General features: G+C 38.1%; 1 protein-coding gene across 3 annotated transcripts in view; it reads left to right on the top strand.

The window, feature by feature from the left end:
- LOC125840633 (eIF-2-alpha kinase GCN2) overlaps positions 1-18,772 on the top strand; it is a 63,402-nt gene that overhangs the window by 27,320 nt on the left and 17,310 nt on the right. For 2 of the 3 annotated variants that reach the window (XM_049519605.1, XM_049519606.1), the window contains exons 17-25: positions 1,839-2,121; positions 2,244-2,346; positions 2,846-2,926; positions 3,021-3,077; positions 3,396-3,527; positions 3,622-3,705; positions 7,633-7,741; positions 7,820-7,956; positions 15,620-15,727. In XM_049519605.1, coding sequence (XP_049375562.1) covers positions 1,839-2,121; positions 2,244-2,346; positions 2,846-2,926; positions 3,021-3,077; positions 3,396-3,527; positions 3,622-3,705; positions 7,633-7,741; positions 7,820-7,956; positions 15,620-15,727 — 1,094 coding nt within the window. The remainder of the gene's footprint in view (positions 1-1,838; positions 2,122-2,243; positions 2,347-2,845; positions 2,927-3,020; positions 3,078-3,395; positions 3,528-3,621; positions 3,706-7,632; positions 7,742-7,819; positions 7,957-15,619; positions 15,728-18,772) is intronic. The other variant, XM_049519607.1, reaches the window with a different exon arrangement.

Here is an 18,772-nt window from a genome sequence, read left to right as displayed (position 1 = left end):
TTTCAATCTTTATCCTCTCATGAAATGCCGGATTTGACGCAATATGAAAGGCCGCTTGATTATTACACATAAGTTCCATCTGTCAGTTTACCCCAAATTTCAATTCTCTAAGCAACTGTTTGACCGAGACTAGCTCACAAGTTGCTAACCATTGCTGGATATTCTACTTGCCCGCTAGATCGAGCAACCCCATTTTGTTTCTTATTCTTCCATGACATCAATTTACCTCTTACTAAAGCACAATATCGAGATATAGAACATTTATCAGAAGGTGATCTTGCCCAATCAATGTCTGTATATCCAACGATCTGCTCATGACCTTGATCCCTGTAGAGTCCCTTTTCGTGAAGCTCACTTTATATGTCGTAGAATGTGGACAACTGCATCCCAATGACTATTACAGGGAGAATCTATGAATTGATTTACAACACTCATGGCCCATGGGACATTTCAATTGATTTACAACACTCATGGCCCATGGGAAAAGAAATGTCAGGTCTAGTCACTGTGAGATAATTCAACTTACTTGCCGGCTTCTTATATATTCTAGGATCACTAAGTTACTCTCCTGTCCTTGTAAGTGTTTAGCCTTTGGATCCATAGAAGTGTCAATGGATCTACATCCCGTCATTCATGTTTCCTCAAGAAATGTGTCTGAAGACATACTTTCATTGTGAAATAACAATGCCTGATTTGGACAAAATAGTTCAGTCGGCTGAGATCTTTAGTCTTGAAGTGTTGAAAGAGATGTTGCTTCAAATTAGTGATACCATCCTGATTATTGTCAGTGATATCAATATCGTCGGCATAGACCACCAAATAAATACACAAATTTGGAGCAGAAAGCTAATAAAACATTGAGTGATCAGCATCACAAGGAGTCATGTCAACTCCCGAATTATTGTGCTAAACTTCCCAAACCAGGCCTCGAGGATACTGTTTCAGACCATAGAGTGACCGACACAATCAACTTAAAAGGCTCATTGACTTTCCCAAAGCAGCCAAACTCGGTGGTTGCTCCATATTAACTTCATTTTCAAGGTGACTGTGGAGATAAACATTCTCAATATCCAACTGATAAAGAGGCCAATGACGGACAACAACCATGGATAGAAAAAGACAGACATATGACATTTTAGCCACGGGAGAGAAAGTATCACTGTCATGAAGTCTGAAAGCCTGAATATCTGAGTGTAGCCCTTGGCAACAAGTTGAGCCTTAAGCCTATCAACTTGACCATTCGGACCAACTTTGACTTCATAAAACCAACAAATACTGACAATAGATTTACATGAAAGAATTGGAATAAGCTCCCAAGTACCACTCACATGTCAATCAAACATCTCGTCCGTCATAGTCTCTCACCATCTAGGATGAGAAAGTCGTTTACCCGTAGATTTAGGGATGGATTATTCATCCTCAATCAAATCATTGTTCGCGACCCAGGATTCTATTTTATCATTCAATCCAATCCCGTATCCCCTTAAAAATGAATAAATCTCTTTACTTTTATGACATAGATGTCTCGTATTTTCTCGAAAAGTGATTTTATTGATGGGCATGGAAACAGAGGACAAAGATGATACAAACTACAAAGGCATAAATGGGTGATGATAGACGATGATAACTTCAAAAGGTATAAATGGCGTTAGTATTACGAGTGGATCATATACTTGGATGAAGTCTAGGTTTCCCATATTTCCAGCTTTCACTCTCTTCTTTTTCTTTTAAGTGTGACCCATAATTGTTTCTGTATAGACTATGAACTAGGTTAAACTCTATTTTGTTTAACAGTGTTGCTTTCTTCTTTGCGTAAATTTCTTTTCCTGTACTTGCAGATATTCTTAGGACAATTCACACTTCAGATGACACTGGTGTTTATGATAAAATTGTAAATGCCGTTTTCAATGAAGACACTTTAAACACAAAAGGCCATAACACAAATCTTGAAAGTTCGAAGGTGTCTGGAAGGGATACCTCGTGTATTCTGTTCACTGATCTACAGACTGAGAGTCGTGATCATGTCATCGAGATTGCCACAGAAGTTTTCAGACGACATTGTGCAAAGCATTTGGAGATTATACCTGTGCGAATGCTGGGTGAATGTCCACTGCCAAATAGGTGTCCATTTCACTGTTTTCCTGCTCATTAACTTAGTATAATTTTACCCTTCTTTTTTATATTTTTAATTTTATGGGTTGACATTTGCTTCTCTCTTTCTCAATTTCTCTCTGCTGGTTCAGTCGAGAAAGGAACTCTGTTAAGCTTTTGACTCATGGAGGAGACATGGTTGAGCTTTGCCATGAACTTCGACTGCCTTTAGTGAAATGGATCGTTGCCAATCGGGTAAGTCATCAGCTCATTGACAGATCTCTATTTATAGAATTGTATTCCATATTCATAACTTCTCTTGCTTATGTTCGGTTCTCTTATAAATTGTGGAAGCATTTTCTTTTTTCCTATCTTTTCCGTAAAGTCTCATACTTTTGGAAGCGAAGTAGCCATATAGGTGAAATCATCTAGTCGGGATCAAGGTTTAGTTATTGTTGGTACACTTGCACAGTTATTTTTTAAATAAGTGAAAGTTATTAATATGCCCTACATGTTCCCTTGGTTAACAATAAGTGGTACACATCTTGAACTCTTATCGTCATACCGGTGCCAAGTGAAAAAACCTCCGTTTCTGATGGAGTGAGTCCATCATTTTGATATGACACTTTTTTAGTTTCCATCAACGTGTTCATATTGGACATTCAAATTTGAAAAGAATAATGGAAATTTAGAATATCTTTTGTGGTTAAAGATAAGCATCTACTTACATATTTTAAATCTTCATCCTCCTCAGAGATCATTCTTTAAACGCTATGAAATTGCATACGTATACAGGCGAGCGATTGGTCATTCACCCCCAAACCGGTATCTGCAGGTTTTAACTTCGTTCAACAGTTTCCTTTGACTGAATAGAGAAATGATGATATTTTAGCTCATAATTTTATAGTTTGTTATTAAATTACCTGTAGGGGGATTTTGATATTATTGGAGGGGAAACGGCTCTAACTGAAGCAGAGATAATTAAGGTAAGACACTCATCTTAGCATTTGTGTTGTTAGTCTCAATCTTGTGAAACATGACCAATTTCTCCATACTCATTTCCAAAGCCTCAGAAGATTCATTTTTTCTGATGACAAAGAATCCCAAATTCCTAACCAGAGATGGTGTAAAGATATTTCCTACATTTTCATGGTTGATATTGCTATGTTGAGTCACTTGATGGGTACTGCTTTGTCACCAAGATCCTTTACTTTCCCTGATCTGCCCTTGTCTTGCACTTCATTCTAGCTAGCATTGTAATACAAGTACAATCTGTATTCTACTTAGTTTCCCTTTAATCACAGGCCACGATGGACATTATCCTTCATTACTTTCAATCTGAATCATGTGATATTCATTTGAATCATGCGGATCTTTTGGATGCAATTTGGACTTGGGCTGGAATCAGACCAGAGCACAGACAAAAAGTTGCAGAGGTATTGAATCGAAGTGCCATGTCGAGTGGCATAGCTTATTGTGTCTCTGAACTCACTTTGGAGCATGTATTGATCTCTTGTTCCCATTTTGAAGCTTCTTTCCCTTTTGGGTTCTTTGCGCCCTCAATCTTCTGAAAGAAAGACGAAATGGGTGGTCATCAGGCGACAACTTCGACAGGTCTGAGTTAAGTTTCTGAATGTGAACTTACAAGTGGTTAATTTTGTCATAGAGCACTGCTTTTTTATAAGATGCTGGAACTCTTGTTGCTTTAGGTATTGCTTTTTTGAGAAATGAGATACGTGGGAAAGAATAAGTGAATCCATAGTTTGATTATGCCTTCAAGCTATTGGGGGGTTAATGTTGGGATGTACCCATAGTATGCTATGTTGTTAGATGTTCTGGGCTGCATGCCCGCTACCCTGCTGTATTCAACAAACTTAAATAGTGATACACATGTATTAAAATAGGAGTACAATAATGGTGCATATGAATTGTATTTATCAAACTTGCTACATATATAACTAGTTGTAGGACTTAAAAGTAATTTGGTGAATGTATGTATGAGAGGATTATATGACTTTATGATAATATTTTATGACAGTATCTTCTTATGAGAAAAATGCCAATCAATTTCTTAGAAAAAATCATTTTTATGAGCGTGGAACTTCATGTGAAGCCAGATTCGGTGGAGTATGAAGAGCAATGTGATAATTGCACATTAGGTCCATCTGATCTTTCTAAGTTTCAGGTCTATGAAAATTGGTTGATCCATATGAATTCACAGGTTTCCACCACTATGGTTTAATCCCAAAAATCTGTTAAAGACCTTCTAAAATATATGAAGCTCTTACCTCTATGGCAATTAAACTCTCAAAAAAATTGGAACTATACAACTTAACATGGTTTGTAGTACATAAAGACCTTGGGTCTGTCTTTCGCCCACCTACCCTCAACATGTTTTTAGGTGCTTGGTCCTAAGAAAGAATCAGCCTGTTCTTATGAGCTGGGTTGAGGACCTATAGTAAAAGACATTATTTCTTATATATTAAGTAGATATAATGAACCCTCAAGATACATTATTATTATCAAGAGCAAAAAGTGCAAAAAAGCTCTAAGGTCCGTTGGGGCTTTACGAGCAAAGCGCAAGTAAAGCGTGGGCTTTATTGATAAAAGGCACAAAGGGAGAATAAATACAACTATATATGTTTAGTCGAAGACTAATAACTATAAGCAAGAATAAATATATGAACAATGAAATTGAAAAAAATACGATAAAGTGTAAAATAAATTGTTTAGTGTTGTCTCTTCAGATGAGCCTCATTGGCAAGGATAAAGTATGCTTTAGAACCTTGATGACAATACTGAAGCGCACATTAAGCGAGGCGATGCACTCAACACGCCTTGAGCCTTCATTTAGGGCTTAAGCGCGCCTTTGACAACATTAGTAATTGTCACGACCCAACCCACCGGGCCGTGCGAGCACCTACTCTAACACCTAGATAGGAGAACCCTCAACCCCCAAAACTATCATGACATGCGGAAAAATAAATAAAACATAATCTGAACAACCTATTTATATATTGAAATACTCACAATTCATCAAATTAAAATACCTTTGTAAAGAAAATACATTGATCCCTCCCCCAAGGAACTAGTCTAAACAGGTACAAGAGCTTCTAAAGAGTACAATTTATGAAAGAAATAAGACAACTCTCCCATAAGGAAGGAAGAGTAGAAGTTGTCGGAGATCATCTTCGTCTTCACCTACGAAACATCATTGAATCCTGCAATCAGACTATGTCAAGTGGCATAACAAGAGTAGTATTAGTACAAACATGTACGGGTAGGCATCATCGGTCGACCCGAACGTACCATATAATATAATGCAAATAATCAAGAAACATGAAACTTATATTTAACTACAACCCTGAGCCACCCATTTACCATGCTTAATATGACAACACTTCTTGGAACTCATACATTCTATCTCAAGTCATCCCACCTACTTCCACTGCCAACTCCACCATCTAGGCCACTCTAAGGCTTCCCTAGCCTACCTTTATGCCACCCTAAGGCTTCCCAAGCCTACCTGTTATGCCACCCTCATATCAGATCATAACCTAACCCTTTTATCACATAGAGATTTCCCGAACACAGAACCATGACCAACTATGTTAACCAACCTATTAATCTCCCTCAAGTTCTCATGCCAACACCCTGACCTTTGACCCATTCTAGTAAACCACATGCAAGAATTTTTAGCAAACCACCTTGACTCAAATCCCCCTTATTAGATGCGTTCTAAACACTAAACGACCATATCTAGTCCCAACATTTAAAATATGCACTAGACCCTCGATTATCAGCCTGACCTAACAACCACAACTTAGGAAAACAAATAACCTACAATTATAATCACAAGTATAACATAGCCCAGACTCCAGGTCCTCACCCAGAATTAACTTTCACATGCCCCACATGATCACACACAAACCCATACCTGAGTCCAACTCACCTTTCAAGTAATCAGACCACTCCAGGATCCTTTAGACATCATCTATAGTGTTTAACATGCAATTCCAGTCTATACAAGAACCATCCCAGCATTTAAACAGAAATCCCAGCCACTTATGGACCAACATGCATTGATCACATTATGAAAAGGTAAACCCAGTTCACTAATGGAACCAACATGTAAATTTTGTCCTCTCATAGAACCCACACACAATTTGTTAGTGTACCAACATGGTTCTCGAGCCAACCAATGTAAGTATTCATATCAGGCGTGGTATCCGAGCCAACCGTTAGTATTCTTGTACCGGCGTGGTACCCGAGCAAACCAACAATCACAAACAAGATGCACAATCACAATGAACAGTAACACTTGAAACTATAAGTAAAGTAAACAGGTTCATTGTATGAGATTATTAACATGGTGTCATTTCATATCCTTTTATTTCCCCAACATGTATTGCACGAATGATACTATAAAGGAGTAGACATGCATACATACATAAATTGGAAAGCGTACAACCGTCGCTTACCGAAAGGTAACCTCTAGCCAATTCCTGATAATTCTAAACTTGCCCACAATTCCGTTCCCATACAACACCCAGTCATACCATAGAACAACCACCATTTTAGCTAACAACCACTATCACCCTAACCACCTTAGCCGCTAACCTAACCGTCCAGACGTCGTGCCCGAAGGCCTATCCATGCAATCTCCAAAAATCCACAAGATATAATGCATTAAGAACGAGTCTAGTTACTCAATTAAAGAAAATCTAGCCTGAATCAAGCCTATGAACTTTCGACCCCGTGAGAGAAAACTGTGACGAATGAGGATCAAAATTCCTTGGGTTTTCACCTCCCTTGCGTTGTAATCTCTCCCCTCCATTGCTCCCATTCCCCGGGTGCCTTGGGAGGGTTTTTCGAGCAACCCTCGTCTATTTTCTCTCTTCCAAATGTGGGAGGAAAATAAAAGAAGTCGTATAACTAGGGTTTGATTTCCCTTCAGCCTGTTATAGCGGCCATGCATGCGCTATAGGGGGAGGCTTCCCGCTATGGCGGACAGACGTAAGCTCAATCAATTTTTAAAATAAGCCAGTTTCTTTGTGTGTTCAAATTTTTAAATTTGGCACCGTATTTCCAGAATTTTTGGATTCCGCACGAGATGCCCTTGAGTAACGGTGGATCGGATCGTTACAGTAATGTAGCACTAGAAGAGGGAAGGGTGCAACGGGAGAGGAATAGAGAAATGATATCAAACAATAAGACAAAAAAAATAAAAAAAAATAATAAAAAAAATATATATATACACATATATATATATATAGAGAGAGAGAGAGAGATCATAAGGTATTATTCATGAAGTAAAGTGTTATTCAAGTAAATATTTTCCAAACAAATTACATTCCTTATTCATAGGATTATGAATTAGGATAGACTATTAAAACTTCAATATCCTGTCACTAACTTAAGGGAAAATTACATAAATCTTTGTTCTCTAGTGAATGAGCAAGTTCACGGGGATTTTATACATGCTGGAATTTTATTTGGATCTTTGATTGGAACATTGGTCCCCAATCTTTGTATTTTCAGGAACTTAATCTTGCAGAAACTGCTGTAAATAGATTACAAACTGTGGGGTTGAGGTTCTGTGGAGTTGCAGACCAGGCTCTTCCTCGTTTAAGGGGAGCTCTTCCTCCTGGTACATTGCCGTTCATTGCCATGTTTACCTCTTCTTTTAGTTGCATATGGAGACTTAATTTTGGGTTAACTAATGCAGATAAAACCACCCGCAAGGCACTTGATGATTTGTCGGAACTTTTTAACTACCTACGAGTTTGGAGACTTGATCGACGTGTCTATGTAGATGCCCTTATGCCACCAACTGAGAGTTACCACAGGAACTTGTTTTTCCAGGTATCTGTCCCTTCTTTGTTTCTGGGACTTTCTGTTTCCCAGTCATCTTTAGCTTATTAAGTTAAACGGTCAAACCCCAACCTGCAACTAGAAAAGAGGGAAGAAGAGTAACAATGGCTATTTTACTGTGTTCGGAGATTTGTATTTGATTCTACATTTTATGCCAGTATTTTCTAGGGAAAAAAGGAGGATATGGACATCAGGCCATGCTTTTTACATTAGGAATTTCTAAGTGAATACTGAAGAAGTGATGGTAATTTGTATCAGTCATGCGTATCTGTGCCCACAGAGAGTGGTGCATTTTATGAGTCAGGCGTATATGTTCCCACAGAGGAGGTTGGTGAAGATAGTCTCTGGCCCTTTTTAGGTTTTCTTTTGAGGGTGGGGTGGGGGTTAGGCTGATAAGGCTGACTGTCTTTTGGACTTCCATCTTTCAAAATAATGTAGGGCAATCAGTTAAACATGAGTCAATTGAGACTCCGGGAAAGTTGAGCTATCCTTTTATTGGCGCAATCCATAATTGCATATATAAGCGGAATAGTTAATGCGCAGTATGCTAGTTCTTTGTTTTTAGTCAGTGAACTGAACTTGATGTTTTTTTTAATTGTTTCTTTGTTGAAGTAAGAGTAGACGAATTCAAAAGCATCACGGAGATGCAACAAAAGAATACAGGGGAAGAAAATGTGTCTGCTTATGTACAAAGGGTAGTCTATAACTAAGGAGCTGACACATTCCAAAAAAGCTTCACAACTAGGTACAGGGGTCTGGCTTTGCCAGCTAAATAAAATAAGCAAGCACTTAGCTTCAGAACATGAACTGGAGTTGGATTCCCATCAAAACACCTACAATTCCTCTCATTCCAGATGCACCAAAAAATAGAAGCAGGCACCAATAACCAAGTTTTTTGATGGATTTACCAACTCTTCATGAACTCCAACTTTCATATGCTTCTTTGATACTGAATTGCATTACCCAGGCTAGACAAAATAGAGAGGAACATGTGCTACATATCTGCTGCAACTGAACAATGTAGTAGGAGGTGTGTTAACACTTTTCAACTCTGTTTGACACATGTAACACTTGTTGACTGTCTGGAGGTGTGTTAACACTTCATACAATGCTACTCAGCTATAGCATATCACTTTAGTAGGTAATTTAGTTCTCCAGATAAGTTCCTTCTCTTCTGTCTTTTTCCAAGTCGCGATCAGAATGAAGCTTCCAAGGCCAACTTTCTATCACCTTCTTGTTGGAGCATAGATGAGAATAACATTTCTTCACAGTGATGCTCTCCCTATCTGAACCACACCACAGTAACTTGTCCTCTGCCTGTGGATTGACAGCAGCCCCAGCTAACTTTGAAAGCAGTTCCAATTGCTTGTTCATCTACCTGTGTTGAATATTTCTCATGAGTTGTGGGTTCTAAGAGTTGTTCTTCCAGTTGTGCTCTACCTTGGAATCTTAGTTGCCCAGTGTGTACATATTAAGAAATTCCTCTTTCAAAACCACTTGAGTGCAACCATGTCTTTCCAAAATGAAATATGCGATCCATCCCTAGCTTGAATTAGGAGTTGAGATACACTTCTTTCCATGGTTTAGAAATGTGTTTCTAAGGACCTGTTCCATGACATATGTTGCTTTATCTGAAGCATCATTTGCTATTTTCCCCATATACTGTTATAATCACTGATTTCCACAGCCCTGGGCTCCCATGTAGTATCTTCAATGCAATTTCATTATCTTGCTCTTGTTGTGTAGTTTCAGTCTTGTATACCCAGTCCTCCATATTCCTTTGGTAGTATCAGCCTAGGCTACTTGATCAGGTGAAATTTGTGACTCTTACTATTACCTTCCCATAAGAAGTCTCTTCTAAACATTGTCTGGGAATGGGGGAAAGGGACGTAAAGTATTTTGGAATGCTGTCCAACAGACCAACACACTATTATAGGAATTAACCTGCCCCAAAAAGGATAGGGACTGTTTCTGCCATGATGCCAACCTTTTTTCAAATTTCTCAGTTACACAATTCCAGATCTCATGATTTTTGTATTTTACTCGCAAGGGAAGGCGATAAGTAGTGGGAAAGCCCCCACATTGAAGCACATCAGCTCAGCTAATTCCTCCAGTTCAGAGGCTGCATTGCAGTGTTTTGGAAGGTGAGGGGTGACAAAAAGCGATGACAGCCTGCTTCACTGAGGTGAGAAGCGAAGTCCTCGTCTTATTGAAGTGAAACACAAAGCAATACAAAAAGTTAAAATATTAAATTTGCACATATAAATAACAAAAACCTCAATGGCAATAACACATTAGTAAATATTTCAAAAACTTAAAATAGATAGTTGATATTGAATGTCTAGAACTCGAAAATCAATTGAAATTAAAAAACTGTAACAGAAACAGAGGTAGAACAAAGAAGCTGTAACAGAGGAGAGGACGAAAACAGTGGGATGAAGAAACAGAAAGAAGACAGGAGAAGCAAGAAGAGTGTCTTTTTCTTTTCTTTAAAAAGCAACACTTCTTCTCGCTACCACCTCGTCACCTCACTGCCTCAGGGTTGCTTTTCTGCCTAAGTCTCGCCTTGCCAGAAAAACCCGAGAGAGCTGCGCTTCGCCTAGCCTCAACATACAGTAAATGAGAAATAGTTACTGTACTCCCTACTTTAGTGAAGTTGGTTGTCCTTATTTAACATACTGTTGTGGCCTTCCGTTGCAAGAATAAACAGAAATGGTGATATCGCCTTGTCTGAGTCCTTTCTGTGGTAAGAAAAAACCTACAGGTCCACCATTGATCAAAATAGAATACTTTATGGTGGTTATACAGTTTTGATCCACCATATCCAACCTTCCACGAACCCCATTTTCCCGAGTATATTGATAAGGTATGGCCAATTCAATTGGTCAAATGTCTTTCTCAATGTCAAGCTTGAACAAGAATCCAAGACTTCATTAGCTAACAAGGTTGCATCAATGATCTGTCTTGTTTTTATAAAGGCATTTTGATGTCCTGAAACCAACTTCCCGATCACCCCTACGGTCTTTCAACTAAGACTTTGGACAACTTTATAGAAACTACCAATTAGGCTAATTAGTCTATAGTCCTTAAGTTCCACAATTCCTTTCTTTTTTGGGATAAGAGCTATGAATGATGCATTACACGATTTAACCAATTGTCCTGCTTGATGGAAGTGATGAATAGCTTCCATAATGTCTTACTTGATCAAATCCAAAGCATTAAAATATGCTATCGTATATCCATTCAGGCTCGGAGCTTCATAGGGGGCACTTGCTTTTATGACTGTCGGGACCTCTGTTTCAAAGTCTCTTTTTGCCAATCTTTTTCCTCCAATGTGATTGAAGCTACATCTTCAAAACTAGCTGATGGTCTCCAAGTTTCATTCTTGTTAGAATAGGAATAGGTATATACAATCTTACTTAGAATAAGAAAAGGAATAAGAATAAGAATAGTATATAGTTTCCTGCTTGGTAAAAGATTGTATTGTAGTTTCTATAAATACGATATGTGTGCAATAATGTAGATACACAATTCAATAATATTCTTCTCATATATTTCTCACATGATATCAGAGCTAGGTCTAATGATCCAATGGTTGAACTAGGTTAAAAATAGGTGTTCATCTTGGCAAATTCAGTTCTAGCCGCAACCTATTTGACGGTAATGAAGATTTTTGGTGGAGAAATTTTATCGGAGTGTTACTCTATGTGAAGACAGATTTAATGGAGGAGATTAGTAAGATGGAGATGCAACCTGTTGAAGATTATGCGAAGAAGGTAGAGCAAATTTTTTGTTTCGTTAGAAATTCAGGCTAAGGGGGAGATTTATTAGGTATTTGCCCTGAGTTTCTTACCATAATTGGGTTTTCCTTTTAGGAAAAGGAAAACAAAAAGTCTCCATATTTGAGTAGTTCTTTTTTTTAAGGAAAGGTTTATGACATTATTAATACACACTCATTCCTTCTAACTTGGTAGCATTCACAATATAGTCCTAGGGGGCTTTGAGAGTTGTGTAGGGGAAGAAACGCTGAGACACGAATGATATGTTATCACTTGTGTGAACCTCTTTTTATTCCGAGTGAATTGTGTGAGGTTACTTCTCTCAATTTTTTGTACTGTCATATTTATATAGTGAATTGCTCATCTCTTCTTGTGGATGTAGGTCGTTTGACCGAACCACGTTAAATGTTTGTCTCTTTTGGTTTATTTCTCGTTGATCTTCTTACTCATGATCTTTCGAGATTTGCTTTGCTAGCTTCCGCATGACACCTAATTATTTCGGTCCTAACAAGTGGTATATGAGCCTCTACGATCTTGGTGGAGAATCAAGGAGTTTCCGCTGCCGGCGGGTGGCTATTACCCATATATGTCGCCTATTTAGCCAATGATTATGTTAACAAAAGTTGGGTCATTGTGTATATTTTCAATGACTTTTCTCATAGCTAATTTGTGTAACACTGTGCCATCTTTCCGATAATAACTTTCTCATATTCGATTTGCGTAACAATTTGCATTATTCCAGTGACTACTTTGTCATATTTTATTTGTGTAGCACCGTGCCATTTTTTCGGTGACTACTTTCTCATATCCAATTTGTCTAGCACCGTGCATCTTTTCGGTGATTGCTTTTTCATATCTAATTTGTGTAGCACTGTTCTTTATGGTGACTACTTTCTTATCTGTGTAGGGTTGTGCCATCATTCTGACCCTATCCATATAATTTCTCTTTTTCAGTTGGGTCGTGCCGTCAATCTGATCCTACCCATATAATTTATATTTCCAATAGGGTCATGCCATCATTTCGACCCTACCCATATAATTCTATTTCTCATATTGTGGGCACTTTCAGCCATAAAATCTAATACTCGCAACGCATGAGCGTGTTTTGATTAATTTTTCAGTGACTTTCTTGTTTAGTATTACCTCATCTTCCAAGGCGATCCATATATGTTATACCAAATTTTGTGCACTTTCTAGCGATCGCTGCACTGTGAGGTCTATACAGAGCAATCACCTGATTTTGTTGCTCAGGGGGAGTTTATTAGCCTTGTATGTCGATTACGTAAGTCACTCTTTAGTTTGAAACAATTTTCTCAAGCTTGGTAAGGGAAGTTCAACACAATAATTTAGAAATTTGGCATGACTCATAATGGAGTTGACTGCTTTGTGTTTTATCGGCATTCTGGATCAAATCTAGTATTTCATGAGAAGACTAAACACGTTGAGATTGACTGTCAATTTTGTGAAGTCAAGTGATCAACTTGCAAGTATCTGACCAAGCCCCTGATCGGTCCTCGTATTAATTACATTTGTAACAAGCTAGGTACATATGATTTGAATGCACCAGCTTGAGGGGAGGGTGTTGGAATGAGAATAGATATATACAATCCTACTTGGAAAAGGAATAAGAATAGTATGTAGTTTCCTACTTGGTAAAGAAATGTATTGTAGTGTCTATAAATAGGATCTCCGTGTAATAATGTAGATACACAATTCAATAATATTCTTCTCATATATTCCTCACAATGTATAGCTGCTGGTGGAAGCTTAAGATTTTCCCCAGATTAAATCTTTATTTTCAATTATTTCATCTCCAACCTTCAATCCATGAGTACACTATACTCTTCTGTTGGAGCTTGCCATCTGCCAAAAGAACTTTGTATTCTTACCCCCTTCTTTCAACCAAAGGCATCTGGATTTTTTCCTCTATCAAACTTCTTCTGATTTTGCCATATTTGGAATCTCCAGCTGTAGACTCAAGAACTTTTGTTTCTCTTACATTGATTTAACTCTCCCTTTTATGGACTGTTGTAGATCCAGTAAGTCTTCCAAAGCCTTGTACTTCTTGCTTCTACCTTCCCCAAGACCTCCTTTTCCAATTTATGAGGTCTTTATTCAGTAACTTCAATTTTTGTACTAGGATGAAGTGTGGGTTTCCATGTACCTTATAACTCGGCCTCCATGTCTTGATCTTTTCCGTAAAGCCATGAGCATATCAGTGGATATATAGATGCTGATTAGGTAGGATCACCCTTTGATAAGACGTTCTACATCTAGATATTTTCTTTTAGTAGGGGGTAATTTGGTGTCGTGGAAGAGTAAGAAACAAAGTGTGGTTGCTCGATCTAGTGTAGAAGCAGAATATCGAGCAATGATTGTAGCAAGTTGTGAGCTAGTTTGGATCTAACAGTTGCTGAGAGAACTAAAATTTGGAGAAATCGATCAAATGGAACTTGTGTGTTATAGTCAAGATGCCTTCATATCACATCAAATCCAATGTTCCATGAGAGGACTAAGCACATTGAGATTGATTGACACGTTGTCTAAGAAAAGATACTCGGAGATATTGTTTCAAAATTTGTGAAGTCAAGTGATCTACTTGCACATATCTTCACCAAGTCCCTCACCGGTCCTTAAATTAATTACATTTGTAACAAGCTAGGTACGTATGACTTGTATGCACCTGCTTGAGGGGGAGTGCTAGATTGGAATAAGAACAAGAATAATATATACAATCCCACTTAGAATAGGAGTAGGAATAAGAATAGTATATCGAATCCTACTTGGTAAAGGATTGTATTATAGTGTCTATAAAGAGGGTCTTTGTGTAATAATGTAGATGCATAATTCAATAATATTTTCTCCTATATTTCCCACACACGTGTTTGGCTAATGGAAAATAAAAAAGCCCGCACACGAGGGGCGTATTGGAGATACAATTAAGTAAATAACAATGTGCTCTGTCTAACAACTTAAGCATCGTCTTTTCAGTTCTGACTTATTCTGGTGTTGAATCTCTGTTTGAAGATCTGTCTGTCAAAAAACCAGGTTTGCCTTGCTGGAACCCTAGTTCCGGTGATTGGAAAAATTTGAAACTTGGTGAGTAGGCACGGAATAATTGGAAGACTACAAAGGAATTCTTCAAAAGATGGCCGAAAAGAGCTTGACATGCCGGTGCGTGGGTTTGATGTGTCGCCGGCCCCAAAACTTTAGGATGCGCATGACGGGCGGCCAGCCAGTGCTACTTGATTGGTTTAGTCTCTGGAGATTGCTGGACCCTGTGGTAGTGTTAGTTTTCTAAAAATAACTACTGGAAAAGGTCTGAGTTGCGGACAACCCACCAGGAGGGAGAAAAAACATGACCTCTTTGATATAATAGGAACCCTAGTGTTGCAGAGGGGATAACTCACCTCAAAAGGCAGCAATGACTCTAATACCATGTCGAATTTGAGGAAGAAGAAAAGGCTTCTTTGTATTTCCGTATGTCTTTACATCCCACGAGAAGGGTTATTAGACAAGTGAATCCTAACTAATTAAGGAAAGACTATCAACAATAAAAGGAAATAATCTGTTCCTATAATTACGCTTGGAAAAGAAAATAATAAGATCTACACATGCCTATTAATCAACACAATCAGCATTTTGGTACCTTTGATAAAGCCTCTTATAATTGTATAAATACTTGTATTTCTGACACAATGGTTCACAAGCTCTTCTGTTGAATTGCAATGTGCAAATATGTTATAGCAATTCTATGAATTTTAAAATTTTCACGAAGCTCTATCTATATGTATGAAACCCTCCCAGAAAACAAAAATAATCTCTGAGCTCCTTGCAATATTTCATCTACTCATTGCAATGTTTTATTTGTGTAGATATATTTAAGAAAAGATGACAATCCTGGATCACTAATGGAAGGAACATTGCTTGCAGTAGGTGGTCGATATGACTACCTGCTCCACCAAAGTGGAGATTTGGAATATGTAAGTAGGCTTCTGGAAAGTTGTCTCAGCATTTATTTCTTTCTATCTTATACAGCACATGAACTCATATGTATACTTCTTTCTTTCTTTCTTTTTTGATAAGGTGAACTCCTATGTTTATTTCTCTAGGCTGGACTTATGTTCTGCCATAATAGGGCGCAGAGAAAATTCTTTTCCCTTTTTATTGGACAGGATTTTGCATGTCTGCATATATTAGGTACATACTGTACTTTTGGTATGACAGAATCATCATTTTTGGCTCTTTCCCAAAGATTAAATCGAAATCCTTGGGCAGTTGTTGATGTCTCTCTTTTCTGCTCTGGGTACACAACGATTGGGGTAGAATTAATTGCCTGCTACTTCTAATTATTTGAGAAAGTGATGCAGGTACCTTCGTAATCGCGAACTGGCACCTTGTCTTGTTATCGGTGAATTTCTTTCTAAAATAGGGACTAACTAAGATATACTGAGGTTCAGAGCGTTTTGTACTCATCATCCTATGTGTTGCGCATTATATAAATCATAAAGTTGCAAAAATGGTAAAAAGGAAAATACTAACATTAGCCAATTGCAGCTCCTGTTATTTTCTACATGTTGCTATCAGCATGTGGTATGCTCCATTGATTAAGAACCGTCAAAAGCAACGATAATACATATCTCAAAATAATTTAAGCAAGACATGATTAACAAGATAACAGGATGCTAGAACTGCATCTTCCAAAACTGTAACGAAGCATGAGATTGTATGAGTAAGGTTTGATCTGTTTTAATGAAATGTCTATCCTTCCTCTCAGCAATCCCATTTTGTTGAGAGGTCCAAGGGCATGATATACAAGGAATGATCCCATAAGAGTTCATGAACTGCTAAAGTCAGATAAATGTTCTGGTGCATTATCATGCACTCCGAATAATGCGGATAGGAACCCCTAATTTGTTTGGATTACAACATATAAGGTATGGAAAATGGGAAACAATTCAAATTGATTTTGTAATCAAGAATATCCAAGTGCACCTTGAATGATCATGAATGAAATTGACAAATTTGTGAAATTTCAAAATAGAACTGGCTCGACTAGGACCTCGAATGTCTGAATTAACTAAGAAAAAAATAGACTATGATCAATTACCCAGGAATGAGTATGCTTACCAGCTAAGACGACTCATATTATAAAATAGACAAGTCAGATGCCATTTTTGAAGCTTTGATAAACTAGGATGTCCCAATCGTCTATATAATAGATCAGGCGAATCAGTAATATGTGTTTTGAATGAAGAACAAATTTCTTAATATTATTGACAGTTTCTTGAGTGAGCATTATATTGTCAGTAATAGTTCTCCCCTTGACAGAACCACTTCCATTTTGACCAGTGTTTTAGACGGCAAAAGGCGACAAGGGCTTGCCTCGCCACGTGGCGAGGCAAGCGGCGAGGCGCTCGCCTTTTTGAATTAAGGCGCCAATTAATACCAAAAATTTAAAATTTTAATTGCATATATAAATATCCAAATTCTTAATAGCAATAACCTATATTAGCAAATATTTCAATTCAAAAACTAATAGTAGATACTAAAAGTCTAGAACTTGAATCGCTCAATAATACATAAGACAATTGACAAGCAATGCTAGAACTCTGAAACTCTAAAAGCAATACTAGAACTCTAAATATTAGATTAATTAGTATAAAACTAAATTAAGTAGGGAAGAAATAATTATAGAAGGATTAAATTTCTTTAAAAAAAAAATATAGGCAGATTTCAGTGAGCAGTGAACACTGCAACAGAACAGTGCACTCTATCACTACAACTGAAAACAGAGGACTCAGGTCACTACTACATTACCACTGGTAAACAGAGCACAGTGAAAAGGAGGTTGCGAAGAAGAAGAGAAGAAGAAGTGGTTTGGGCTTGGGACTTCCATGTTGGAGGTCTTAAGTTCGAAACCCCTTGCCAGCGAAAGCAAGGGGTTTGCCTTCTAGGTCGAGCTCGTCGCACCGGGCTTGCCTAGTGCGGGTTACCTCTCCTATGTGGTTTGCGAGCTATTGCATAGGAGCGGGGGTTTTACCCTGTGCGCACCCAAAGGGTAGCGGCTGCAGGTTTCCCTTGTCATAAAAAAAAAAAAAAAAAAAACTAGAAGAGAAGAAGAAGAACTGAAGAAGAAAAGAGGAGGTCCCGTCTCGTACATGGCAGCAATCACGAAGGAGCAGCAGTCGCGAAGAAGCTCGAGAGTCGCGATTGAGGAGAAGAAGAGCGCAGGTTGCGAAGGTGAAAGTTTGCAAAAATACCCAAAAAAAACCCTAATTTTGGTTTTTAATTATCAAATCAGACCTTAAAAAATAATAATAACAAAAGGCGAAGCTAGTCGCCTCGCCTCGCCATCGCCTTTTCGTCGCCATAGCTCACCATTTTCAAATCGCCTCGCCTCGCTGCAGATAGGCAATAGTGCTTCGCCTCGCCTCGCCGTGTCGCCAAAGGCGAAAGGCGAGCACCTTTCACGACACTGATTTTGACATATAATCTTGGGGAGAATATTACTAAGTCTAGCATTGAGGAACTTAGCAATGATTTTGCTGAACACATTGCATAAACTAATGGGTCTGAGATCAGAGAAATCTTGAGGACAATCTATTTTTGGGAGCATAACCACACAGTTGTGGGTATAGAATTTAGGGAGGGAAGCTCCTTGAAAGAAAGACACCACAGCCTTGAGAAGATCATAAAAAATTATAGACCAGGCACTTTGATAGAATTTGCCACTATGACTATCAGGTCCAGGTGCACTATTAGGATCTATAGAAAACACTGTCTTTAACCTCCTGTAAAGGAGTAGCAGTAATGGAGATATTATCTTCATCACTAACTACCCTGTGGACTATATCAAAAAATAGAATCGTTCTCTAGAATATCTTCAGCACTAAATAGTTTCTCAAAAAAATCAACATTGGCAATATTAGAATTACCCTCCACCCAGTTACCCTCACCACCTTTAACTTTTGGATAGAAATCCTCTTTCTCTTGTCTTTCATGATGCTATGGAAGAATGCAATGTT

This window comes from Solanum verrucosum, unplaced genomic scaffold, assembly GCF_900185275.1.
Source record: "Solanum verrucosum unplaced genomic scaffold, falcon-dt-bn FXZP01000176.1, whole genome shotgun sequence".
Lineage (NCBI taxonomy): Eukaryota > Viridiplantae > Streptophyta > Magnoliopsida > Solanales > Solanaceae > Solanum > Solanum verrucosum.
Note: the sequence above shows the minus strand (reverse complement) of the source record. Positions and strands in the feature narration are given on the sequence as shown.